This window comes from Sebastes umbrosus, chromosome 10, assembly GCF_015220745.1.
Source record: "Sebastes umbrosus isolate fSebUmb1 chromosome 10, fSebUmb1.pri, whole genome shotgun sequence".
NCBI lineage: Eukaryota > Metazoa > Chordata > Actinopteri > Perciformes > Sebastidae > Sebastes > Sebastes umbrosus.
Genome location: NC_051278.1, coordinates 4,186,223 through 4,213,386, shown reverse-complemented (window position 1 = coordinate 4,213,386; position 27,164 = coordinate 4,186,223). Strand labels below are relative to the sequence as shown.

The 27,164-nt window shown below is 42.1% G+C and overlaps 1 protein-coding gene across 1 annotated transcript in view; it reads left to right on the top strand.

The window, feature by feature from the left end:
* The first annotated feature begins 211 nt into the window (after positions 1-211).
* Positions 212-27,164, top strand: part of atrnl1a (attractin-like 1a) — a 259,397-nt gene continuing 232,444 nt past the window's right edge. Inside the window, 2 exon segments of the mRNA XM_037782216.1 lie at positions 212-1,379; positions 1,939-2,284. Coding sequence (XP_037638144.1) covers positions 2,040-2,284 — 245 coding nt within the window. The 5' untranslated portion in view covers positions 212-1,379; positions 1,939-2,039.

Here is a 27,164-nt window from a genome sequence, read left to right as displayed (position 1 = left end):
TCGGGAATTTTTTTAATAACTCCGCTCAGCCTGTGCATTTACACCACAGGTTCTAAGACGTGCACAGTATAACGTACATGAAACCTGCCTTGATGGAGGTCTGCGCTCTCCGAGTGCACTTCTAGTTTTAAGTCCAACCATGTTGTTTTTCCTAAACCTAAGTGATTTTGTTGCCTAAACATAACTGCAGCTGTTACCGTAGTTTTGTTGTATTTATACGCCTTCCATAAGATCAGGTTGTAGACAGGCAGGCAGTCCCGAATGAAATGATTGGATGAGTTTATTCAATCCTGCGACGGCCTCAGGGTCGTGTCTAGAAGATAACAGGCAAATTTTGCAATTCTGGCGAAATGGCTCAGATACAGGATTTTTATCATTTTTTTTATATGGGAGCATTTGATTTATTGATTGCTGTCTGGATGTAATGAGAATTTCAACAATATGACAACATTTTTTTGTTTTTGAAAAGTCTTTGAAGAACATTACCTACCCTAGCTTTAATTAATTAATGCTCTATCTATCTATCTAGCAATCCATCCATCCATTCAATAGCTCCTGTTGCACTCCTTTTTTAATTGTCTGCCAAATAATAAATCCTCCATATTAATACTTATTTCTTTCTATTGTGAGTCTTGAAAATGCTTCAAGTATAAACTACCGATAGTAAACCTGCTGCAGATGAATGTCCCGTCTTTTTCCTGCACACTGTCCTGCTGCAGATGTCTTTGTCTCTGCACGGTGTCCTCCTGCTGCAGATGTCTTTGTCTCTGCACGGTGTCCTCCTGCTGCAGATGTCTTTGTCTCTGCACGGTGTCCTCCTGCTGCAGATGTCTTTGTCTCTGCACGGTGTCCTCCTGCTGCAGATGTCTTTGTCTCTGCACGGTGTGTCCTCCTGCTGCACGCCTTCAGCTGTCTAAACGGGACTGGCCCTTTAACCGCGTGTCCGTGTCCGTACTGCTCATGCTCATGCTCATGCTCGGGGCTTTGTGCAGGAGTTCCCCTCTTCACCATCACATCACATCACCAACCAGCTGTGGAGCGGAGAGGAGAGCAGCGCCAGCAGACCGACCAGCTCCAGGAAGAGCTGCGGCTGTCTGTCGCATCAGCCCGGCCAGAGGACACGTCTTTGTCTGGGAGATCATCCAGATCCAGCATCACCGGAGCTATCACCGGGATTACACACCGGTTTCACCGGTCTGGAGCATCATCCGGTCTCCGTGTTGACATCGGAACCTGGACCACAGTGGAAGTTATCTGGAGGACTCGTGGAGACGCGTTAAAACAGCTTTCTATGTTTGCGTCACCGGATGAATCCGACTGGGATTTACAGTGTTTTTAAAGGTTCCCATCAAAGTTTTCATGTTCCCCTGGCGTCACAGGTACACTGTAAAAAACACACATTTTTTTTTTTTTCAAGAAATTTTACATTTTTTGTCTGTATTTCAAAATGTAAAAATTACATGTTTCATTTGTGATTTATATGTAAATGTTCTTAGATTTACACTATTTTTTTGTAATCACAATTGTAATTATCTGTATTTAAGCTTTTCTTAAAGAAAAGATAATCATTCTGTTGTTTTAGAGGTTTATGACTATTTTAACAATTCATTTATGTTAGAATAAAAAGGATTTCATGGAATTCTAAAAATATTTCTTGTAAAAATACAGATTTATTTTTGCAAAACTTCTGAGTTATTGTAAATTTGGGCTTTTGCAACGTAAAATTACATGTTTCATTTGTGATTTATATGTAAATGGTGTTAGATTTACAATGTATGTTAAAAGTAAATTATTTCTTGTAATATTACAGTAATAAATACTAATTATATAAAGATAATTACTGTTTTTTTTTTTTTTTTACAGTTTATTTATGTTAATTAACGGACAGTATTTTTCCATTTTTTAACAGACATTTTACACTTTTTTTTTTTTTTACAGTGTAGGATACTTCACTCCACATGATGACAACACATCACCTTTCCTTGTGAGGTGACAGCACCTTCTCTGCCTCTCCGAAAAGACACTGCTGCTCGTCCATCATGGATGATGATGTTGTTGGAGTTAAAGAGACGCCTCTGTGCACCTGGACGTCCAGACGCAGCGTGTTGGTAACGTACCTGGGAGTAGTTGTGATGCTCCACCACCTCGTGCTGCACACCGACGCCTCGGCGGTGGCCAAGCCCTGCGAGAAGGACTGCTTCTCGGGGAAGTGCATGAACGGGAGCTGCGTGTGTGAGCACGGATGGGTCGGGGATCAGTGCCAGCACTGCCAGGGACGGTTCAAGTAAGTCCTCTGACACGTGCAGTTTAGCACTTTAAGTCTGTTTCTATCACTGTTGTGTTGTTGTTGCATACATTTCTATCCATTCTACCCTAATAGCAGTTATCCCTCTGCTACTTTATATTAATATTTTTATTTGTGGGTCAGTCCTTCATGCTGGTAGCCATCAGGCTCCACAACCAAGGCTGACCCCCATATGAGAACTATGAGGACTTTAAGAACTTTAAACATGCACTATCTGCCTTTAAACGTGCACTACCTGCCTTTAAACGTGCACTACCTGCCTTTAAACATGCACTATCTACCTTTAAACGTGCACTATCTGCCTTTTAAACGTACACTATCTGCCTTTTAAACGTACACTATCTGCCTTTTAAACGTACACTATCTGCCTTTTAAATGTGCACTATCTGCCTTTAAACATGCACTACCTGCCTTTAAACATGCACTATCTACCTTTAAACGTGCACTACCTGCCTTTTAAAAATGCACTACCTGCCTTTAAACATGCACTATCTGCAACCATCTTGGACTCTAACCACTGGCACACTTTACACTTTACTTTACACTATACATCCTATATACCACTTTATAGACTGCACACATGTACATATTACATTTATTTATTGCACATATTAAATGTATTTAATGACGGACTGCACACACTTTGTTCACCCATTCACTCTGTATCTTTTGTATCTCTATTATTGTTTTTATAATGTTTGTATACCTTTACCTCTCCTGTGTTTCACTCTGTTTGCTGATGTTGCTGCTTTGACACCTGAATGTCCCTCCGGGGATTAATAAAGGTTCATCTTATCTTATCTTATCTTATAACCCGTTTGACAGTGTTCAGTGATATAAGTGTGGATGATTTAGTTGTTGTAGTTAAAGTGAAGTCATTCAGATGCTACCTGGCTCTGTTACCAGGTTGTATGAGAGGTAATTAATGCCACAGTGAAACAAAGATCAAGCCCTTATGGTACGTGTCGCGGCATTGGACGCTTGATGGACTGCCACTAGGCACCTGATTGGACGAACGCTTTCCCTCCATGGGCTGCTGCTCCCAGCTTTCAAACCGGAACCAACATGGCGGCTCATTTGGAAACTTTCTTGTCGTATTTCACGAAAATAATTCACAGAAATGTGTTTCTGAAAACATTTTATGTGAGAAATAATCCTTGCAGTTGATAAATCTTTATTTTAGATCGTCAACGGTTAGTTTAAAAGTTTCTCGGGAGTTTACAGAGGCGGCAACCTCAACTGCATGCAAATGAGGAGCGGGCGACGTGACGCCCCGTCTCTCGAATCGCGCCGCCACTCTACCAGAATGCATTGCTGCATGGCTGCTTACATAGATGGGGCGTCATGTAGTCCTCTCCTCATTTGCATAAAGTTGAGCTCTAGGCTACTTTATGCAGATCAAGGGCGTCCGGCGCGACTCTGGTAACTCCCTAGAAACTTGTAAACTAACCGTTGTCGATCTAAAATAAAGACAGATTCATCAACTGCATAGATTATTTCTCTCTTAAAATGTTTCAGAAACACATTTCGGTGAATCATTTTCATAATATAAGAGAAGAAAGTTTCCAAACGAGCCGCCATGTTGGTTCCGGTTTGAAAGCTGGGAGCAGCAGCCCACGGCGGGAAAGCGTTTGTCCGATCAGGTGACTAGTGGCAGAACATCAAGCGTCCAATCCTGGGGTTCCTCGCGATAAAAAATCCCACTGTGGACACGTATGGCTGATTTTATATTTAGAAACCTGACTTTTTTTTTGGTGTGCGTGCATCAAAAGCAAAAATCTGCTCCACATATGCAACACGATGCATAAATACATCATAAGATAAGTAGCAGGTTGAACTGGTGAGTGCAGAACACTTCTTCTAAATATGACAACATGTAATTTTAATGCCTGCTGCTCTCAGTGAACGGAGCGCAGTGACTGTCATTTCAGAGGACTACACTCAGGCTTAAAAAGCCTGCTGCTGTCTAGCAGTGGCTCTTTAAATATAAATCAGGATTTAGAAGTTGCATGACTGATATGTTTCCTCTGATATCTCCTGAGATGTGCTGTGTTTGACCGTATAAAGCTGAAATATGAGGACGGTTCTGAGCTGCCGTGTTTTGCTGGTTTGTGAACCAGGTAGACGAACATTCAAAGGACAGTTAGTGATGCAGCTGCTGAAATTTACGTGATGATTTTGCACACCGCAGCGGTGGGTAACCACAGACTACGTCTCCTCTCTAAGTTTGTTGCTGTGTTTATTGGGCCCTGTTTACACCTGGTGACCACATATGATCAGATCTCACTTCCCCGCTCTACAACTAAATGTAACATACATCATTTCTGTTTGTAACGACCAAATGTGTTGTTGTTTTTAACCAGTTTGTGTTTTGAATCACTTCATAAAATGAAGCTGTTAGCTAGATATAGACTGAGACAAAAACCGGCAACTTTTAAGGTGGAACGTTTTCTTGCATGTTACTCGATGAGTTGACATTGTGAATGAATCAACGCATCTTAAATGTCTATATGACTACTTTGACCATTCCTTTTGTTTTATTGGCTCTCTTGCTTGACATACGGTTTAAGCTAAGCTCACACCACCTTCAAAGTCATCAGATCTCTGTACTGTTCTCACAACACAACTTGCTGTCATGTAATCAGGAGTCTTGACGTCGTTGTGGTTGTAAAACTACATGACTGACCAGAGACAGGAGGTCACACACTATCACTGAATCCCCGATGAGGTCTCTAAACTACGCTTTGTCATGAAAACACACAAGAAATACACGGTATATGACGTGATACCATACGCAAGACACATTGCTGATGTTGTTGTTGGCACGTTTGTTCACAAAATAGCCTGTTTCCACCAGTTTCAACACTCTTTTTACCATTTATTCCTCTAGGTGCAACAACAACTTTGCTCTGTGTTGCACATGCAACACATCCAGTAAGATCCTGTTGTTGCAGGCGACCCCTCCTCCCCCAGGTTTACTATCAACCTGTGTCTCGCGCTCTCATTGGCTGTAGCTCGTGGCCGGAGTCCCCGATAGGCCAAGATATTTAGCATGCTAGATAAATGGGATGTGTCTCTGAGACATTGGCGAGCCTCTCGGCGAGCGTCTTTGAGCAGTTCACACATGACGCTCGAACGCCGATGTGCGATCAGCGAGTTAACGCCGATCTGCCTCTGATCTGGGGCTTTTGTCGGGGAGCGAAAAATCAGGGCTGAAGTCGTCTCAGCGTTCTCTTGAGTGCGTTCACACCTGTTCTTAGAGCTGTCCAGTTGTGATCAGATCACCCCGGACGGATGTCAATCTCAGGTGTGAACATCTGGGCCTTAGACAGCTGTGTAAACAACAAACATTTTAATGGAAGCATTTGTCGTTTTCATTGAATCCCAAATAGAAACAGTATATTCAGACTCTTTGAGCTTCACGCGTTCTGTCAGAATGAACAACCAGCAGAGATGTGCTGAAAATAAAGTCAGGCAGCTCCTTTTATCACTGTTTTCCTCCAGTATCTGTCAGAAAGAGCTGCCTCACCTGTCAGATTGATCTCCCTCAGGTATCTTACTGGCCCGAATATGAGATGTTTCTTCTAGGAGCATTTAAAGAAGATGGGCGTCGTCGTATTATATTCAAGGATAAAACTTTGGACAACAGCAAAATCTTTTTTCTGTAGCTTTTAATGGTTAGTGAATTTCTTCAAGTGCATTTATAGTGTGTCTTTTACAGTACCATTATGAAAAAAAAAAATTAATTAGGTTAAATACTTGATATCTTCCAATGTTTGTACTTTTTAAACAGAAAACACACATTGTCATATTTACTGGAAATAACAGTATAACCGACAGGAAGTAGGAAACGTTCAGGTGATTTCCTCCAGCCAGCTGCCTCCTTATTTAAGAGGAGATATCGTACAGATAACTCCTCATTTTAACTTCATGAATCAGCCGTTCCTCGTCCGTTGCGGCGCTTTCAACGTGAGCGACAGGAATGAAACAGAAAGAGGGTGTCTGACAAAAGGTCAGCTTGAAACAGCTGCACCACTCGCGGCCAGTTAGGATGCAGTATCATGGACATAATGTCTGTGGTAAAAATCACACAAAATACCAGTTATACAGGGTTATTTTGCCTACAATTTATTTTTGAAATTGTCAAGTTTCTCAGAAATAAAACGTCAGGCAGCATTTAATTTTTTTACAACTTGAACTTGTTATTCTTGAAGTCACTGAGAATTTAGAAATACTAAAAACTTCTTAGTAAAAAAGTGTTTATTTGTGCAAAGGTAGCATAAATCATGTTATCTTTTGCCTTTGTGTGTTCACATTGTTATAAGTTGATGTATAACTTTTTCAAATATTCTTTATATTACATTCTTTGAATTGAGAATCGATTTTGATACCGTAAGATTCACACCCCTACTGCATGTAGTTCATTTTGACAGAAAAAAGACAACACAGATGATCAGCCCTTCTTCTTTCGCCGTGGCATTAATCACTCCTCATACCCTCCAGAGAGGATGACAATACCTTTTCACCATCACCTCCAGCCTCATCTGCACAGTGAGGACGGAGAGATGGCAGACTTCAGTCTCTCTTTGGAGGATGCTATCGATCTCTCAGTCAGTGTGATTGTTGTGAGAGCTGGTGGACAGAACAGGCTGCGACGGAGACAAGCTTTTCTTCTGGTGGCTGTCTAGTTAGTGTCCATTCATACTGAGGAGCTCTCTCACACACACACACACACACACACACACACACACACACACACACTCTGTGGCATTTAGTACAGTTCTCTCAAAGGTAGAATAGCTGTTTATCAGTCCGACCAAACACACTGTGGCATTTAGTACAGTTTTCTAGCCTCAAATCATTATTTGGACACGTTTTATTGTTTGTAGGAAAATCGTCTGGAGACGGATCAGCTCATTTTCTAAGGAGGAGACATCACAGTTCACACTACTGTTTACTGTGGACAGTGACTGAAGAGAGACGTTAGAGAACATGGAGAGAAAAAGTGGGAAAAGTTGTCTTTATTTTTACAACGTTTATTTTTACTGAGTTCATGTAACAGGTAACAGCCTCACTGATTTTATTTATTCATTTTAATTTAATCTGATGGGTCTTAGCTGTGGTTCAGGTTAAAGGTTACAAGTTTAATGGTAAAAGATTCATGCAGCAGCCACATGGAGGTCAGATGAAAAGCAGCAGGTGACAGGTTGGTTTAACCTAGATGACATCACCAAGGTGAACAAAACCTTTCATAGTGTATGCAACAACATTAAGGGCTCTTGCCACTGTTGTTCATAGCAGGACTGTACTAGTCCAGTCCGGTCTCTAGAACACTTTTTTTGAAGTCTTGTACTTGTCTTGGTCTCGTGCCTTGTTTGACTTGGACACTTGTCTTGTCTAGTGACTTGTCGTCTCTAGCTCTCCCGTCAGCTCCGTTCTCTTTATCCATCCATGGTCAGCTCCATCGGGGCCGTTTGAATGCATTTAACATAAATGTCAGTATATGGGCGCTCTACAGTCGTAGCGTCGGCCCATTTGACCACGGAGACGAGAGCGATGGCCGGCTCGACCGCACAGTACCACAATACGATAAAGTTTTTCTGTCTGTGACAGAGTTAGCATGCAGCATTAGCCGTGATGTCTAGCTCTGCTTTTCCTGCAATGTGTTTCCATCCTTTACTGGATGTGTAGTGTTTACCACGCTGGATTTATCATGTGTGGGTGCAGGTCGTATCCACGCTGACCCTCCGATGTTTTCTACCTTCCTGTTTCGGCTTGCTGCGTTTTTTGTTTTTTGACGGCTACTGAGCGGAACGTAAATCTTAGTCGACTAATCGACTAAGAGGGGAACGCCCTACCTATCGGTTGTAAACATAGGAATCTTCCCCTTCTGTACCATCCATCCCATAATTCCTGAACGTGTCTCTTTCCCATATGATTTACATTAAGATGGCTACATTGACATAGAAAGAGCTTATCTAAGCTTTGACCTTGTCTGCAGTTCAAGGTGTCCTGTCCACAGTTTTACACTCTAGTTCTTTATAATGGTGGAGTCCAGATAACCATGGTTGTCTCCTGGAAACCAGTGACAGTAAGGCTGACTCTCATGTACCGTTAATGCATCCATGGTTTGGATACAGATGGTGTGTTAAATATATGGAAATTGGTCATGTATTGTCCTGAAAACAAATGCATTCTGGTTTTTCTGACCCTGTTCAGTCGGTCGTATTCTGTCCTTTCTGTTCATTTCATGAAAACATGCCTTTGTGTTAAGCTCGGTTTATTATAAACCATCCAGTAATCCATCTGAAAAACATCTTGTTTGGGGGATTGTGAGCGAGATGAATCTCCCCGTCGTCAACAACCAGTATGGTAGAAAGAACCACTGCTGTCCATGTTTTATCTTAAGGCGAAACAGTACTGCTGGCTACATCAGCTGTATATATATATATATATATACTGTATCTATAGTGAGGACAGACTGGAGAGCAGCGGAGCAGAGAAAAAGGACCTGAGCTTCAATATCACTGCTGAGCCCTGAAAATACTCAATACTAGAGCCTCAGTGGATTACTGTTCCACACACGGCACACACTGTTGTGTCTCATATCCACACAGACAGATCCAATAAAGAAGAAATAGGGAGTCGGGTCTGTTTGTCTATTGATTTAAGGTATTGGTGCTCTGTGTGGTTTTATTGGTCTGCAGTCACCCTTTGTTTTCTGATGGCGTTCTCTCTCTCTTTGTTTTTCCTCTGCTGTTCTTTCTCTCTTTGTCCAGACTAGATAACGTCTTGCTTGTTCTCACATACTACACAAGTTACACTATAACACTGAAAAACACACACAGGATTCAGTCTGAACCACATATGGAGAATTAAGTGATGACTTAAGAAGACTGGTCAGCATCTCTAAACACTCTGGATTCATTATTTGGTAAATTAAAAACAAAAACATACACTCCCTTTCTCTCTCTTTCCTTTCTTTATTATGCATTTACTGACATCCTTTGCTAAGGTGGTGTTATGACACGTTGTTTTTAGTGATGTCGCGATACCAGAAATTTAGTAGTCAATACCAACACCAGGGAAATTCAACGATTCTTGATACCAATTCGATACCACAGTCAAAAACAAAAGTAAAACAATAAATCCCATGTACTTCAGCATTCACTCCTTTATTACCGTCTGCATGCTGGTTTTTGTTAGGAAGTTATGTAAGGGATAATGTACAGCCGATAATTGTTGTAAAACAAACCCTGCCAAGGCAACGCGGCATTACACAGACCCCAACACCAACCGTAAAACCAAAACGATGTGCTTAAAGAGGCTAAAAAAGCTCAGTAGAGCTGCTGATAATTCTCTGTAGTTTCATACCACCATACACAAGGACATTTAATCCATTGTTAATATAAAAAAATATTGATTATTGTTAGGAAAGCTTTTTAAAGGAAACTAGCACTGACTGTTGGTTGGAGGTTGGAAGTCAAAGGGCCTTGCCGTTTACAATGTGCCATAACAACGTCACAGCTTCTCCCCCTTTGACACTGCATGTGAACTTCGGTGAACATCGGCCAGTTTAAGGACACAAAATACTGTTGTTTTTTTATTGTAGAGCAGTGTCGTTGTAGAGTCTTAAGTGTAATGTTTCAGCATTTTTAGGAGTGTTTTGTGCAGCCTGTTTTGCAGGAAAATTGATGAATGGCACGATAATGCGCAGAGCATTTATTGTGCAATAAGAACGCCTTTCTTGCTTTTGACGTGTCATTTGGATGCCATGTAGTCTGTACCTGAACTGACCGCATAAATATGCTCCGCACAGAGCTAGTGATGTAGAATAAAAAGTGACGTTGGTGACGTCATTTTTAATGGCATTGGTGACGTGTTTTTTAGTGGCGTTGGTGGCGTGTTTTCAATGACGTTGGTGACGTGTTTTTTAGTGACGTTGGTGACGTGTTTTCAATGACGTTGGTGACGTGTTTTTTAGTGACGTTGGTGACGTGTTTTTAATGACGTTAGTGACGTGTTTTTTAGTGCCGTTGGTGGCGTGTTTTCAATGACGGTGACGTGTTTTTTAGTGACGTTGGTGGCGTGTTTTCAGTGACGTTGGTGACGTGTTTTTTAGTGACGTTGGTGACGTGTTTTTATTGACGTTAGTGACGTGTTTTTTAGTGACGTTGGTGACGTGTTTTTTAGTGACGTTGGTAACGTGTTTTTTAGTGACGTTGGTAACGTGTTTTTTAGTGACGTTGGTGACGTGTTTTTTAATGACGTTGGTGACGTGTTTTTTCGTGACGTTGGTGACGTGTTTTTTAATGACGTTGGTGACGTGTTTTTTAATGACGTTGGTGACATGTTTTTTAATGACGTTGGTGACGTGTTTTCAATGACGTTGGTGACGTGTTTTTTAGTGACGTTGGTGACGTGTTTTCAATGACGTTGGTGACGTGTTTTCAATGACGTTGGTGGCGTGTTTTTTTAGTGACGTTGGTGACGTGTTTTTTCGTGACGTTGGTGACGTGTTTTCAATGACGTTGGTGACGTGTTTTTTAGTGACGTTGGTGACGTGTTTTCAATGACGTTGGTGACGTGTTTTTTAGTGACGTTGGTGACGTGTTTTTTCGTGACGTTGGTGACGTGTTTTTTAATGACGTTGGTGACGTGTTTTTTAGTGACGTTGGTGACGTGTTTTCAATGACGTTGGTGACGTGTTTTCAATGACGTAGGTGACGTGTTTTCAAAGACGGTGACGTGTTTTTACATTGTTTCCGTACTTATTTTAAGTCCAACCGTGATGTTTTTTCGGAACCTAACTAAGTGGTTTTGTTGCCTAAACTTAACTGCGGGCTTAGTTTTGTTGTGTGGCGTAAAAATGACACTCAAAAAGCGGTGTACACATGACATGCGAAAAACCTAAAATGCTTCATGACACGCAGAATGTCCGTGGGGTAATTATACGCCTTTTGTTGAGACCGGGTTGTGGCATCACACACATTCATGAGCCTTTTTCAGTCAGGTGTTTGCCATCAACTGCAGCAGTGAAGCGACAATTCCAGGTAGAAGCTTTTCATCAGACTAAGTGGGTTACCTGTTTATCCTCGGTTAACCTCATGGTGGAGAGGAGGCTGAGAAACACTCGTGGACCGACCTGACGGTGCGTCTGGCAGTTTGAACATCATCTGCTGCGGCACATCAAAGTGGATGTATTTGCCTAAGGTTTCCTGGTATGAAGCGCTGCATTAATCTCACTTTGTCTCTCGCATGCTAAGTGCAGAAACACCGCAGGCTGCGCTGAAATGAACTCACTCCGATCAAACATTTTCAGTCTTTATCTCCCAACAGAGATGCAGCAGGATGTTGGTGGTGCTAATTGATGGAAGATAGAGAAAATAAAATGAAACCTCTCTTGTTTCTAAGTTGCTGTAGTGAAGCCATCGCTCAGCGTGCAGACGGAAGCCACTGTGGAGGTTTTTTCCTCTCAGACAGCTGGAGCCCAGTGAGCTGTATTTATCACACTGGAGCCTGATAAATGGACTGAGGAGACTCAGAGACAACACTCTGCAGCACAGAAATGGAAGAGGACGAGAACGGACATCGAGCTGTTTGCCATAAAGTGTGTTGCTCTGCTGCTAAGCCGGCAGTGGCGGTACATACAGAGCCGAATCGACGTCTGTTAAATTCATACTTTTTTTATTACTTACTTAAAACGGACAGATGCACACACAAATAGACACCAACACTGTTGTTTTTAGTGATGTCACGATACCAGAAATTTAGTAGTCGATACCAGTACGAGTGAAATTCCACGATTCTCGATACAATCTGATACCACGGTAAAAAACAACAGTAAAACAATATTTCATGGAATTCAACATCCACGCCTTTATTACCGTTTGCTAGTTTTTGTTAGGAAGTTAAACATGTCATAATTCCCTCTCTAATATCTATTTTATATTGCTGTGAAAACATCTCCTGCAAACTACTGGATTTATTCAAGTTTCTATCCAAAAACTACATTTGAACACATCATGATAACGTTCACCCAATACTCATTTTTACTGAATAGAGCATGAATGCATCATAATGACAAGAGCTAGTTAGCGTCCCAAACACATTTTCTATTGTCCCTGGGACGACTGGACAACGCTGGTCTCGAGCCCTGACGGTAACTACGGTATCTACTGACATCCTTAGTTGTTTTACACGTCACACCAGCAAAGAGTATAGAAGCAAAGAGACGAAACTCTGGTGTCTTTTTGACAACAGCAGCTGCCGCCATTTTGGACTGAAAACGCTTATTATATTTCCATCCATCCTTCCGTACACCCTGGACCGGTTGCCAGATTATCACAGGGCTGACACATAGACACACAGACAGACAACCATTCCTTATTATATTTATGATATTATATTGTTCAAAACCGGCCATTTCGGTAGAATGTGACAGTAGAATAGAAATAATTTAGTTTTTTACTTTAGTACGTCACTTTAAAGGTGGACGTTTTACTGGTGTCCGGTAGTCGCTTTCAGTCCAAAATGGCGGAAGCATAGCTCTGCTGGTGGTCGCTGATGTTGCAATGGAACCAACAATTGACTTTCACTTCTTAGCAATATACATTCTTTGACGCCGGTACGAGTGAGTTCGCGAATTGCCGCAAGTTATACGGAAGTTAGCCCACAGCGGTCTGCAATGCCCCGACATTGTCATCATTCACGTTTTCATTTCCTCGTCGACACCATTTTATTCTGATCTTTTTTCTTTCATTCTATTCTTATCTTTCTCTGTCAATGTTTACTGCTTGTTTTTTATTCTTTATTTTATCCTACCGTATGTAAAGTGTCTTTGAGAACTTTGAAAAGCGTTATATAAATCTGATGTATTATTATTAGCGATCACCATGGTAACATCTCTACGCTCGGCCAGATGTGATTTACCTCTTGAGATCAGTCAGAAGAGTCACCGTCATGTGAATAATACTCTACCTGTTCATTCTTCAAACAGAAACCTATAAATACTGTCTTTATTTCTAAAATGAAATTATAGTTCTGGATTAAACTCCTCCACTACTTTTCTGATTTAATCTGTCCACTAATACTGTGAGCTCAGTTTAGATGTTATGGTGGCACCGAAATCCTATTACATGATGCTGGAGCCCATTATGGTTCCCCTTCAGCTCTGTGAGTGGCAGACGGCAGCATGAAGGTTATGAACAAGCAACTTTCTGGTAAACTCACTCTGGACTGTGACGATGCTGATGAACTTCAGTCTTGACTAGAGTTGAGGTTTGATAGCATGTGTGTACTATTTGTAATGTATTTAGTTGTATTACTGTTGTTGCTATAAGCAGATACAGTTAAAAAACATTGCCATTTAACATTGTATGGTGTTTTGCATAATGGTTTAATAATGATGTTCTTGTCTGCCAATATGGCGGATTATTCCCCAGCGTTGACTTACACTAAAGCTCCAGAAAAGCCGACATTTAAATTGAATTGAATTGATTTGATGGTTACACTTCCCCTCATACTATAGTGAAGTCTTTTGGCTCCTAACATCTTATAGAGAAGAATTTCACCACTGCAATGTTATCGTGACATTTTTGAGTGAATAATTTGTATATACAATATATATAAACCCTTTTAGAAATTCCCACATGTGAATGAAGGAGAAATTAGTTAATTCCTGATAGACATACCAAAATATTGGGAACAAATTGTGACAAGAAGAAAGGCCTTTTTGTTTTTGTCATGAATACTTTTCACACAGAATGTGAATAATACGCGACGAAAAAGTGATGTACTTTTTTATGCTTCCACGCCAATGACAGCTGTGGCCGGAGGCGTTATGTTTTCGGGTGATTATCGTTGTTATTACCTCCGTCAAGGCCGAAGGCCTAGCAAGGAGGTTAAGTTTTCACCGGTGTTGGTGTGTTGGTTTGTTGGTTTGTTAGCAGGATTACTCCAAAAGTCCGTGATGGATTTGAATGACATTTTTTGGAGGGGTGGGGCGTGACACAATGAACAATCCATTCGATTTTGGTGGCGGATCCGGATTCCGATCAGCCACAACATTAAGACTTCTGGGTATAACACATGCGCAGTGTAACTGATGACGCATGACCCTGCCTCTTTCCTTCAGAGAGAGGGACAGAGAGAGAGCGGGGGGTGGAGGGAGGGGGGGGCAACTGTAGATTCAGCGTTTTTTTCACATTAAACTTGGTGAAATTACAGTTGAGTTCAGCCAAAGCACACTTGCCGATTGTTGGAAAGAGTAACGACGACGGTTTAGGCGAGTTTAATTTTGTTTCTGTCCAGTTTGAATGAAGTGTTTTACGATGCTCTGCTACGTACAGCTGATCTCATCATAAACAAAAATACGATGATGGTGCAAGCTGAACGTAGAGGGGGGGGGCGGAGGTCTGCGCTCTCAGAGTGCCATTCTAGTTTCGAACTGTTGTTTTTGTCATGAATACTTTTCACACAGAATGTAAACATTTAGCGACATCATTATTATTATCGTTATGTTTCCGTCCGTCCGGTACATTCTTGTGAACGCGATATCTCCGGGACGCCTGGAGGGAATTTCTTCTAATTTGGTAAAAAAAACGTCCACTTGGACTCAAGGATGAAGTGATTTTGGTGGTCAAAGGTCACTGTGACCTCAAAAAACATGTTTTTGGCCATAACTCTGGAATTTATATTGCTGAAAAAATGAGGATAAAATGATGAAGTGATGACAATTTGGATGTAAATTGACACTTGATTGATTGGTTGAGGCATACAACTACGAGGTGGTACACAAAGTTGATTTTTCTGAGCTTTCACACCGCGAATAAAAACATCAATCAGTCACGTTGTGCGGAAGGGGTTGAGTTGCGTCTATAAATATGAAACAACAACACGGAGGCTCCGTGGTCCGTACCAAGACGGCAAACTTTATTACTCCTTTCAAACCTGGACAAAGGCAGCGCAGACCAGATCCACTCCTTCTGTTCTAATACCTTTCACAATAAAAGTCCAAGACGTACAATATTCGCAGACGAGTATTTCACGTCTTTGTGTTTTATTATTTGTCACGCTCCCCCGGTGTGTAAAGGCCTTTATGAAGATTTAGTCCTCATTATGTTTACTGTAAATGATGTCACAGACACACAATGATGTAAATATCACTGAAGATGACAAGAAGGAAGACATTCAAGGACGAAACTGCCACATAAGTGTTATAGTCAGAGACAGACTGAGAGGAGACAGAATAGAGACAGAATAGAGACAGAATAGAGTGCTTTTCTGACATCACAGTCCTCATCACAGGCTTCAACCAGTGTGTGTGTGTGTGATTATGTGTGTTTAAGCCTCGGGCGCTGTGCAGCGATGATGACACAGCTTGTGAACTGAAGTTGCCACCGCAGCGTGCTGAGTTGTAGTGTGTGTTTGTGTTCGTTGTGTTTGTTGTGTTTATGTGTGTGTGTGTGTGTGTGTCTGGGAGGGAGGAGCATGGGACGGCCATCTGTCCAGTGTGTGTTAATCCTGCTATGATGAGAGTGAAAGAAGGCCAACACACACCCGGTTGGGATGGTGGGTGTATTACATGACTCATAACCTCCCCTGTGTTTCCTCCCTGAGGCTCTAGAGAGATGGTGAAGGTTCTTATGACATCATCATCGTGGGACAGCGCGTCCCACTGCCACTCTATCTGTAACTGCTTTCAACAAAGTCTTAAAAGTAAAATCCTGTCTGTGTCTGATGGGATTTTATCATAGTTGTTTTTTCCTCAAGATGATGAATTACGACCAGGATATGAAGTTGTCACTATTTATAGTTACATGATCAAGTTATCGACAGGAAACTAATTTAACAGCAGTTTTTATGATTATTTGTTTATCAGACTAAACTACCACATCCCTAAACGTGAGAATTTACTGCTTTTCATAGAAACAGAATAGAAAGTAGAAAGGACATCCCCATTCAAATCAACGTAGCAGGACACCGGTGCATTGCGACTTCCATAACTTCCGTATTTAAATCGACCTGCGGCAAGTCGCAAACTCACTGAGGTGAGGTTCGGCAGTGATGACCAAACATGCAGTGGAGTAGTACGAAGCATGGAGAGGTGTCTTTAGTGTCTCTGTTGAGGATTGCTACATGATGAGCATCAACAAGAGAGAAAATGACGTATTAATGTGGACTGTAGGCCAAAACGGAGTTCTCAAACAAGTGAGTGTGACGCACTTTGAGGTATGGATGTTAATAATTAACCGTTAACCGACATTAAGCATTTTAACTGATTAACGCTATCGGTTTAAACGGTTAAAAGAAATGTTAATAATTAATTAAAAAGCTGAGAAAAACTTGTCACTTGAAGGGGAAAAGCTGATCCACATTAAGAGCTCACCTTAAGAGGCGGAGCGGAAGTTACAGATACAGGAAGTTGGCTCTCGTCTATGGTCTGCTTGAGCGGAGGAGTTGTAGCCTCGTAGCATTTATTCACCGACAAATAAACTGCACACACACTGTCTGCTACACCTACGTTCACAGCTAGAACGCCACCAACAACACAAAACTACCAGCAGAGCTACAGATGCTAACGTAGCACAAACACACACACTGTCGGACAATCACTGTCGTTAATCCTGGTAGACACACAGCGGACAACCTGCTAAACTAAACTAAATGTGCGGTAGAGACTTTTACTGGGAAAGTGGCTGCATGTCCGCGACACTACACGCAGCATCGTAGCTGCTAAGTTAACGCTCCCGAACGGTGAACTAGAGACTGTCTGTTGTGCTCATACACTGCAGCTGCATGGGAGGCAAACATCTTGTCGGTTAACGGTTAATACAAATGTTCAAAATTAGCATTCCTGATTTCTATGGTTTTAAATCATTGTGAATCCATCCTGATCTCATGGGAAGGCGTATAGAGAGGTGAAGTGGAGTCTTCTAGTGGACAACCACGGGAACTTATTTCGGAAAAAATATGAACGGCAGTCAACGGAGAGAGATAAATATTGCTTTGATCCCGTTTGAATTGGATCATGAATCACACATATGATGCTTGTCAATATAAAACAGGATTTTGCAAGTCAGTTTGTCGTAGTATCATTTAGTTTAGTGTGAAACCGCTCAGTGAACTACATCTCTCGTCATCACCAACTCTAGCTAGCTAGATAACGTCTATGTTCCACGCACAGATGAACCGTTATCTGACCTGATGTGTTTTATCCAGCGACTCCTGGTCTTTTTATCAGCCGGGAAGAGAAAGAAGGATCAGACCCGTTGCTGGTGTGAGTTCATCCCAGTAGGAAACAACCAGGCATCGTAGCTTCAGAGAGAGAGACGTCACTACCACACTTTTGGGTGTGTCGTCTTTCTAATGACGTATTTCTATATATTTTCACAGTCTGATATTTCAACAGTTTTACAACAAAACTGCGACTTTCTAGACTTGATAAATTATCTTTTAAATTTTCAAACATTATATTCATGGTGCAATTCAAACGGGATCAAAAACGTATTTCTCTCTCTCCGTTGACTACCTGCTGAAGGTGTTGCGTCTGTGTGTGTGTGGTCAGGTGTGGGTTGCTGACTGTGTGTAGATGATCCTCTGGAGTTAGTATCCTAGCGGGGACGCATCTCTTAAGATTCAGACCTTCCTCTCTGTTTCTTTCCCTCCTCCTCTTCTCATCTCTTCATCTGTATGTACTTCATGTCCTTCTACAGACGCAAACACAAACATGCTTTTCCAGAGAAAGACGTCTTCCCCTCTCACTTCCATACTGTGTTTTTCTCACCAATGATTTCATCAGTGAAGCATGTGCTGGCTCTGCCTCCCTCTGTATTTCTTTGTCTTTCTGTGTGTGTGTCTTTCTGTGTGTGTGTCTACACGTGGTGGGTGGGTGTGTTTACAGCGAGCACATGCAGCGTCTGGATTATTTGTGTTCATGTCTGGTTGTTTGCCCTCGTTCTCTTGTAACTCTCCTGCTGCATTCACATTGGATTCAGACAGACGGTAGAGGCAGAGCCGGTTCCAGCATTACTGGAGCTCTAAGTGAAATCTGTTCAGGAGATTGGTTTTGTCCCTCGTCCTCCACATTGTCCGCACTGTCCAGTTCCACCCTGGTCACACAGCTGGCCTTCCTCAAGTATACAACTTAAGGCTTACACTCTCACTCACACTCTTACTAAAGGGTGTTGCACAGAATTCCTTTAAAGGTTTCCTTAGGTAAGGAAACACGATAAGGCATTTACTGAATTGAAACGGATTTTTACAGCGGTAAAATTCTATAGTTTCCATGGTGATTGTTTGTTGATACTACAGACGTAGCATATCTAAGTATAGCAGAAAAGGGGAAAGTTGACCGAGGTTCTGCCGGGTTACAAGCTTTCCCAGCTGTTATTGGAGCATGAGCGAAAAGGGGCGGGACTTAGGAAGGGTCAATTATAGATAAGAATGGAGGAGCAGTAAAGTTTCTGGGGTTATGGACATGGATGTATTAAGAGAACTGGATACAGCGTTGGAGGCGGGGCCCCGTTCATTCCTATGAAAGTTGCTCAGTGGTGCATGAAGACAAAATGGCTCGACTTCTGCCTGGAACAGTACCCGGATCTTGGGCACATGGAACATGCGCAGTAGCATCCGCTCGGTCACATGGTCACGCCGTCGTCACGGCTTGCGCTCCAGCCTCGGTCTGGGTCTCATTCACATGAACGGAGGAAGGGAAATAACTCTGGATTCAGCTGTTAGTTCATTATACAACTTTTAAAACCTAATGATTTAAATAAGGGCTATTAGAGTGCTCCTACTGGGGAGTTTATTTACCTAAAAAAAATTATCCACTGAGTTGTAGATGTCTCTTTCCCAATGTAAATCTATGGGAAAAAGTATTTTTGGGCCCAATGGCATCACATGACGGACACTGAAGTTGCAGTACCGCCTTTTGCCACTACGAAAGTCAGGATCAACGACCGGCGCTCTTCCTGGGGGCTTGGTTATGGAACTCCTCCCTCCTAATAATCCTAAACATGGCAGAAAATAAGATAGAAATGCCAAGTTATAAAGTTAATACTGTGACTGTTGATCCAGTCTGTAGCATCGTAGTCATCTGCTTTGTGAGATGAGTAATGCTTTCAGTCATGCTCTTCATGATACTCTCTACCTATTACATGTGTGTGCATGTGGTTTTAAAGATGCACCAGAAACGTTCTTACTGGGATAACTCAGCTTTAGAGCCGGCAGCATGTTGGAGTGTGTTCAGGGCTTAGCAAGCCTGCGTTGGGTGTGGTGGTGTGGTGATGTGGGAATTGTGTGTGTGTGTGTGTGTGTGTGTGTGTGTGTGTGTGTGTGTGTGTGTGCTTCCAGAGTACAGGAAACCATCCCATAATATGACTGAGAGGCTGACAACACGGGATAGTGATTTCAGTCGGCATGGCAACGCTTTGCAGCCCCGTAACGGCACAATAGTGTTTTAATGCAGACCACATGTGATGGGGCTCGCCATAGGGGCGGACACACACACACACACACACACACACACACCCACGCGCACACACACACACACACACACACACACACACACACACACACACACACACACACACAGAGACACACACACAGACACAGAAACACACACACACACACACACCTCTCAGTGTGTAATGGGCCTGTGGCCTGGCTGGGCTGAGGACACACTCTGTAATAATACAGCAGTCTGTTGTCACGCTGTAATACAGCCTCTATTTCTGCTCACACAGAGAGAGGAGGTACATGTAGCGTGTCAGGACGGAGAGGGAAGAATAACGCCCATGTTGACTTCAGCTCAAACCAGCTGAGGATTCATCTGTTTCTAGTAAACTAAACTCATCACAACTTTCTGGAAGTGTTTGGCTCCTATCAGAGGGATAAACTTTGACTGATTTATAATGTTCAGCTGGGGCACTAATTCTTCTTTCATTTGTCACGTCTGTATAAAAGTATATATTCAGCCCTGTCACACAGCAGTTTGTGAAATAGTCACTAAATTTGATGTATTGATTAGTGTACAGAGACACGAATTTCAAATTTTTCCGTGATGGTCAGCACAAAATCAATTCGTATGTACACATAATTGTGAACCAGGAAGTATGAAGAGCAACAAACGCCACGTAGGGGGGAGGTCGGTTTGGATGGATGGTTGGATGGATAGGTGGGTCAAAAAACACAAAAGGACTTTCAACCAGGAGACCGCTGTTCATGTCCCGTGTGAAACCAGAATCAACGTTGATTTATTTGTCACGTAACTTCCGTACTTAAGTAACGACACTTACGCTCACCGGCCACTTTATTAGGTACACCTTGCTAGTACCGGGTGGTCTTCTGCTGCTGTAGCCCATCTGCTTCAAGGTTCGACGTGTTGTGCGTTCAGAGATGGTATTCTCCATACCTTGGTGGTAACGAGTGGTTATTTGAGTTACTGTTGCCTTTCTATCATCTCCAACCACTCTGCCCATTCTCCTCTGACCTCTGACATCAACAAGGCATTTCCGTCCACACAACTGCCGCTCACTGGATATTTTCTCTTGTTCAGAACATTCTCTGTAAACCCTAGAGATGGTTGTGCGTGAAAATCCCAGTAGATCAGCAGTTTTTGAAATACTCAGACCAGCCCGTCTGGCACCAACAACCATGGCACGTTTAAAGTCACTTAAATCCCCTTTCTTCCCCATTCTGATGCTCGGTTTGAACTTCAGCAAGTCGTCTTCACCACGTCTAGATGCCTAAATGCATTGAGTTGCTGCAATGTGATTGACTGATTAGCTATTTGTGTTAACAAGCGATGGAACAGGTGTGCCTAATAAAGTGGCCGGTGAGTGTATTTCCTCTCCTTTTGCCTCCTCCTTTCTTTCTTTTATTTTCTCCTCTTCTCTTCCTTTATTTCTCTCTCTCAGTTGACTCTGCTCTATTTAAATGGGCCATGTTCCTATTAGTTGTGCTTTGACCTTATTTAAGCTTCAGGATCCATATGAAATGTGAGAGAGAGAGATGTTGGGGGGGGGGGTGCTGGCGATGAATGATGCGGCGGCGTGGAAGCCGTTGGACCGTGACTATACTGTAGGTGATAGAGACCCAGTAGCATCAATCACAGACACCCTCTGTGCTCCCGTTGTTCCCAGTAGAAAGGCTTCTCTTGATTTTTAATAAAGGATATCTGCAGAGAAGGTCAAGGTCATCCAATTGTTGGCCATTCATCTCTTTCTTTTTTGCTCTCCCTTGACATACTCACACAGATCTCTCAATCTTCACTATACCGGCCCGGCTCGGAGGATCCCGCACCTTCCCGAGTGTGTGTTGGCGCGAACGATGCCGCCGTCCTCTCGGCGTCGTCCTGTTATCCATCACTGGCTTTATGTACTCCTGCTGCTATCTTCGCTGTATTTCACCCGCTGCGGCGGGACGTTTGCACGGCGCTCGAGAGGTGTCACCGATAATATCACTTACCGTGTTATCAGACGACTGTTTGAACTTCATACAAACCTAAACGGTGTGGAAATTGGAAGCTGAATGTGTACTGCCAGCGGCGAGATAAAACCAGCGCTGTGCATGTGAAATACTGCATGTTGGATTCTTGTAAAAGGACAGAGTCGCTATATAAAGCTCTGAGGTTAGTGTCTGTTTCCTCTGGGGACGTTGGTAACACTTAGGTTGGTATTTAGGTGATAATTAGCAAGTAGCCTATTTGAAATTTCTTTGTAATTACTGTCAAATTATCCCAATATTTACCTCAAAATTGATCAAATATTACTTTATTATAAACATTATTTAATGATTTTATTCCGCTGTTTCCCAATAGCTGGTAATTTATTTAATACATTTCCAGGAAAAGAATACAAAGTTAATTGATATGCTTTATTTCCATGTTTGCTGATAAATAATTTAATAATTAGCAAATCATTTATTTGAAATTTCTTTTAAAAACTCCCTGAATCATGACATCAGCTACCAGGTTACATTAGTGTATTTTATAAATAATGTTTATAATAAAGTCATTGGGGATATTTTGAGGTAAATATTGGGGTAATTTGGTGGTAATTCCAAAGAAATTTCAAATAGGTTACTTGTTAATTATCATGAAATTTGCGGACCTGTAAAAAAGTGTTACCAGGATAAAAACGCTGTGATTGGTCTTCAAATAAGTATGTAAACTAAGTATAACACATACGGAAACAACTACGGAAAACACATCATAAACGTAAACAAAAAACACGCGACAAAGGTCACATGACAAACGTCACTAACGTAACTTACAAAACAAATCACCAGTAAACAACGGTCTCCTGGTTAAAAGTGGTCTTTCTCACTTTTTATACTTCGTCACTAACTCTTACCGTAGCATTTATACGAGGATCCGTCTATATTACAGTCAGTACAGGATACATGGCGTACAAATGACAAGTGGAAATCAAGAAAAGGTGTACTTATGTAATGTAAAATGATGTCAGATTGCACCTGATGAAGGTCTGCATTGCAGCTTTGTTTGTAATGTTTCAGTCTGGTCTGAGACAGAAGGCAACAAATGACGTTTGATTGAACAGTGAGGATGAATGAGAGGTTTTAATATGTTAGAAGGAGGTTATATCCAGTTTTTGCATCAGATTTATCTGCTATAGAAACAGGATGTGCTGCTCTGCACTCAGCTGATGTTACCTCAGAGAAACTTTAGTTTAAATCCCTCTGCGACCGGGCGTTAACTCTCTTCCACTTTACAGCTCCACAAGCAAACTCTAAAACATGTGCAGAATTAAAATTAGCGTCTGTTTATCAATTCACAGTTTAACAGGAGAGGCCTGCGTCTCTGCTGAACAGAGAGAAACCTTTTCATCGACCACGTTGTACATGTTTGTTTTTGATTTATTGAACAGATTTACAGTAACAACAGTCAGACCGGAGACGAGCGGCAGCGGTCACATGATGCGATCACAGTTTGTACGTTGTTCAGCTGCTCTTTAGTGCTGATGATCGGTGACAACACCACCTTTAGTTCAAGATAAAGAATGAAAAGAGAGATTTAAACGTCGGAGGGTTTCAGGCCTCAGAGAGGGGGTCCAGCGTGTTGTGCATAGTTGTAAATTATACGCTTCATTCGAATGAGTCACCGCCTCGAGCTGCGTTTTCTAAATATGGTCATCTAAGACTATATAGTCAGGGAGCGCTGTTATTCCTGGAGGACTTTCAAACCTGTCAGTTTTTATGATTCTTATTGTGTGCGTTGTTTTTACAGGAGAGAGGACATTGTTGCTGAGTGAGGTCACTTCTGGACAACTCGCCCTCCTTTAACTAATTTAAGATAAAGTGTGATGAAAAGGTGAGGGAGTGAAAACAGCTGGTGGACGTTAAACACAAACATGTGTATGTCTGTTGTGATGTCACTCTCAGCTGACTCCACACCGTCACTTTGATGGCGTGTTTCTCTCTTGCATGAGTGTGTCAACACCACGCTGGTGTGCAGTCCAGTGGTTACTGAACATCTGGAGAGAGACACACGCTGACCCGTCAGTTTAACTTCATTTCTTTTGGGGGACTGGACAGTCGGCTCTTCTCTGGTTGTGTAACGGACTCAGAGAGGGAGACGGTCACACTGTCTGAACACATCACTGCTGCTACTCCTTAAAAGCTAATACCAGCAGTCTGACTGGATTTTCTTTCTGTTGCCATTAAAGTGCATTAAATCTTAAATCTGCTGATGCATTAGCTGCGTAGCTGCAGTGTGACACTGGTAGAGCAGAAGTCCAGCCCCCTTTCTGAGCTAACCTCTCTGGCAAAGGCTCCTGGGAGATGTAGTTGTCTGAGATCCAAGCTTTCCAAGGCAGGCTGTTCTCATACACCATTCGTAGCCATACCTACGGAAAGTAATGCACTATAATTCACGTCCCATGAAATCAATGCGTATTTAATCCATGTTATCGTGAACTAGGAAGTATAAAGAGCGACACACACCGCGGGGTGGATGGGTGGAAAAAACACCAGACGTTCATGTCCTGTGTGAAACCAGAAGTCAATGTTGATTTATTTGTCAAGGAACTTCCAGACCTTAAAGGGTAACTTTAGTATTTTTCAACAGGGAACCTATTTCCCCATGTTTTTGTGTCTAAGTGACTAATGGGGACAGCACTTTTTGAAATTGGTCCAGGATGGAGGGAGAACTCTGCAGCCGCTAAAAAAGCTGTAATGTAATTATTTGGGGCATCCTGGTACCGTCAGTTCACGTCCACTAAAAGTGCTTGTTACCACTGACAGGTTCAGATAGTTATCATACGTGTCTGACAACATCATGGAAAGAACCCTACAGAGTAATAAAACCTTTTTCTACCTTTCTCTTGATCGGGTCTGTTTGTTATTGTGTCTAAGTCTCGCTCAGAGAAGTCTCGTTCTGAAATCTCGCGTTGCATTCACATTGTGGAAATCATCTAAATATTCAGCCATGACATTGTAAATCTTTTAGATAACACTAAAGCTACACTTTCTGTTCTCCAACACAACAAACTCTAACACCGACCTTCCTCTCTCAAAACTCTCACTCACGTTTCTACCATTGTCTTCCAGCAAGTCACATGGCACAATAACAAACAGAAAGCGAAAGGTAAGACAAATGTTTTCTTTCTCTGTAGGGTTCTTTATACTTATAATAACAATCTGAGCCTGTCAGTGGCAAAAACAAGAACTTTCAGTGGACTTAAACTGACTCGTTTAGCGGCTGCTGACTGCAGCGTTCTCCCTCAATACCTCAATAGACTGGTGTACTCACTGATACCTGACACTAAATTTTGGGCAATATCGGACGCATTTCAGATACTGGTATCGGAACAACTCCTCACAAAGTAAGGACCTACATCAATTAACACAACCATCATTAAGAGAATGCTGTTGGGAAATATTTCTGAAAATCTAATTTAAGGATATGCGGGAATCCCGTTATACGATGTTACAGCAAACACAAACATTACATAAAGTAAAAAATAATGAAAAGGTAATTCGCTGTATGCACCGCCATGTTGCTGTGACGTCAGGTGTGTTTATATCGTGCAAGATAAATCTTGAACTTAAATTACCGTTCCGCTGCACTTTTCCGTATCGGATGTACGAGTACGATGTATTATTTTTCCAGATGTCTTTCTGTGAAGTAGCGTGGGATCATGGGAGTTGTTGTTCTCAGCAGCACCACACAGAGGAGAGAAGCATGAGAGGGTGATGGAGGAAGAGGAGAAAGAGAGATAAAACCGAGACAGGGACTAGAGGAGGAGGTTTAGAGGAAGAGAGTCCAGCACCCTTTGAAATATTCATCTGCTCCGGGTGAATAATTGATGGCGTACAGAAGACAGATGCATGAGGGTTAGACAGACAAATGGATGGAAAGAGAGACAGAGACAGAGAGATAGAGCCCCATGTGTCCTCAGGTAATAAAGGTACAAATCTCCTGTTTTCCTTTTCCCTGCCACCTCCTTCAGAGACTCTGATTCTAGTCCTGTGGAGTCTGTAATGACTTCAGCTTCATGCTGTGAACTGTCTCTGGTCACCATCTACAACGTCAGCTGGCTGTAAGAGTGTGTGTTGGTCTCGTGTCTGCACACATCCAGGCTTTCATTTAGGTGGATTAACGGTCTGGAGGCGTCTGGAGTGATGGTTTGTTGGGGCTGCCTCCAGTCAGCTCCTCATAAACTATGAATGGGATCTACCTTTCACATGTTCTCATAGACGAGCTGAGCCTCTCGGCAGAGTCACTCTGAGTTTTTATACGTGAGGAGAGCCACACCAAGGCTTCGTCGCAGTTCTGTTCATTAACCTTGTAAACTTTTAATCTAATGAAATGCTGGCTAAGAGAGAATAAATAATAATGATCTCTGATGATTAGTTATCGGATAATAATAATTCAGCCCGTTTGCACGAAAAGGCGTATACATATATATGCCACGATCATATGCAAGGCTTTTAGTGTGCAATAAGTACGCCTTTCTTGATTTCCGCGTGTCATTTGCACGCCATGTGTCCTATACTGACTGTAATTTAAATAAATCTGCGTATAAATGCTGCGGTAAGAGTTAATGACGTAGTATAAGAAGCAAGAAAGACCACTTATGGTGGGCGGGTCCAACAAACACCGCAATTTTAACCAGGAGACCCGTGTTTTGTAACTTACGTTGTTACATGTTTTTTATTGACGTTTGTGACGTGTTTTCCGTCGTTGTTTCCGTACGTGTTTTACTTAGTTTCCGTACTTATTTTAAGCCTGACCATGACGTTTTCCCTTACCCTAACTGAGTGGTTTTCTTGCCTAAACCTAACTGCGTACGTTGGCGTGATGGAGGCGGACAAAAATCAAGATGGAGACGGCCAAAAACCAAGATGGAGAAAACCAAAAACCAAAGATGGGGACGGCCAAAAACCAAGATGGTGACTGCGTAATAATTAGCAATGTGCTTCTGTTGGTTGTATTTTCAGAACAATGGGCCTTCGGAACAATGAAAATGTTTGTTTTCAGGGTATCGCACTGTCGGTCAAATGGGCTTTAGGTCCAATGGGACATTTTCCGGACTATTGGGCTTTTAGAATAATGGGTCATCAGAACAATGGCGTGGCGCCCATCAATACTAGACCCATTATTGTTGCGATGTAGCATTCACTACCTCTTTAAGTATAGGAAGCCACTTCTACAGAGAAAAACAATCTCAGAATCATTTAATACATGATGTACAGTGTGTGTATTGAATTTTTATCCTTCAAACATTTGTCCTCTTTCACATCAATTTCAATCTTGTTCAAATAGGATGTGAAATGGGGTTTTAATAATTTTGAGAGATGTCGACATTAATAACACTACTGCAGTAATAAGAGC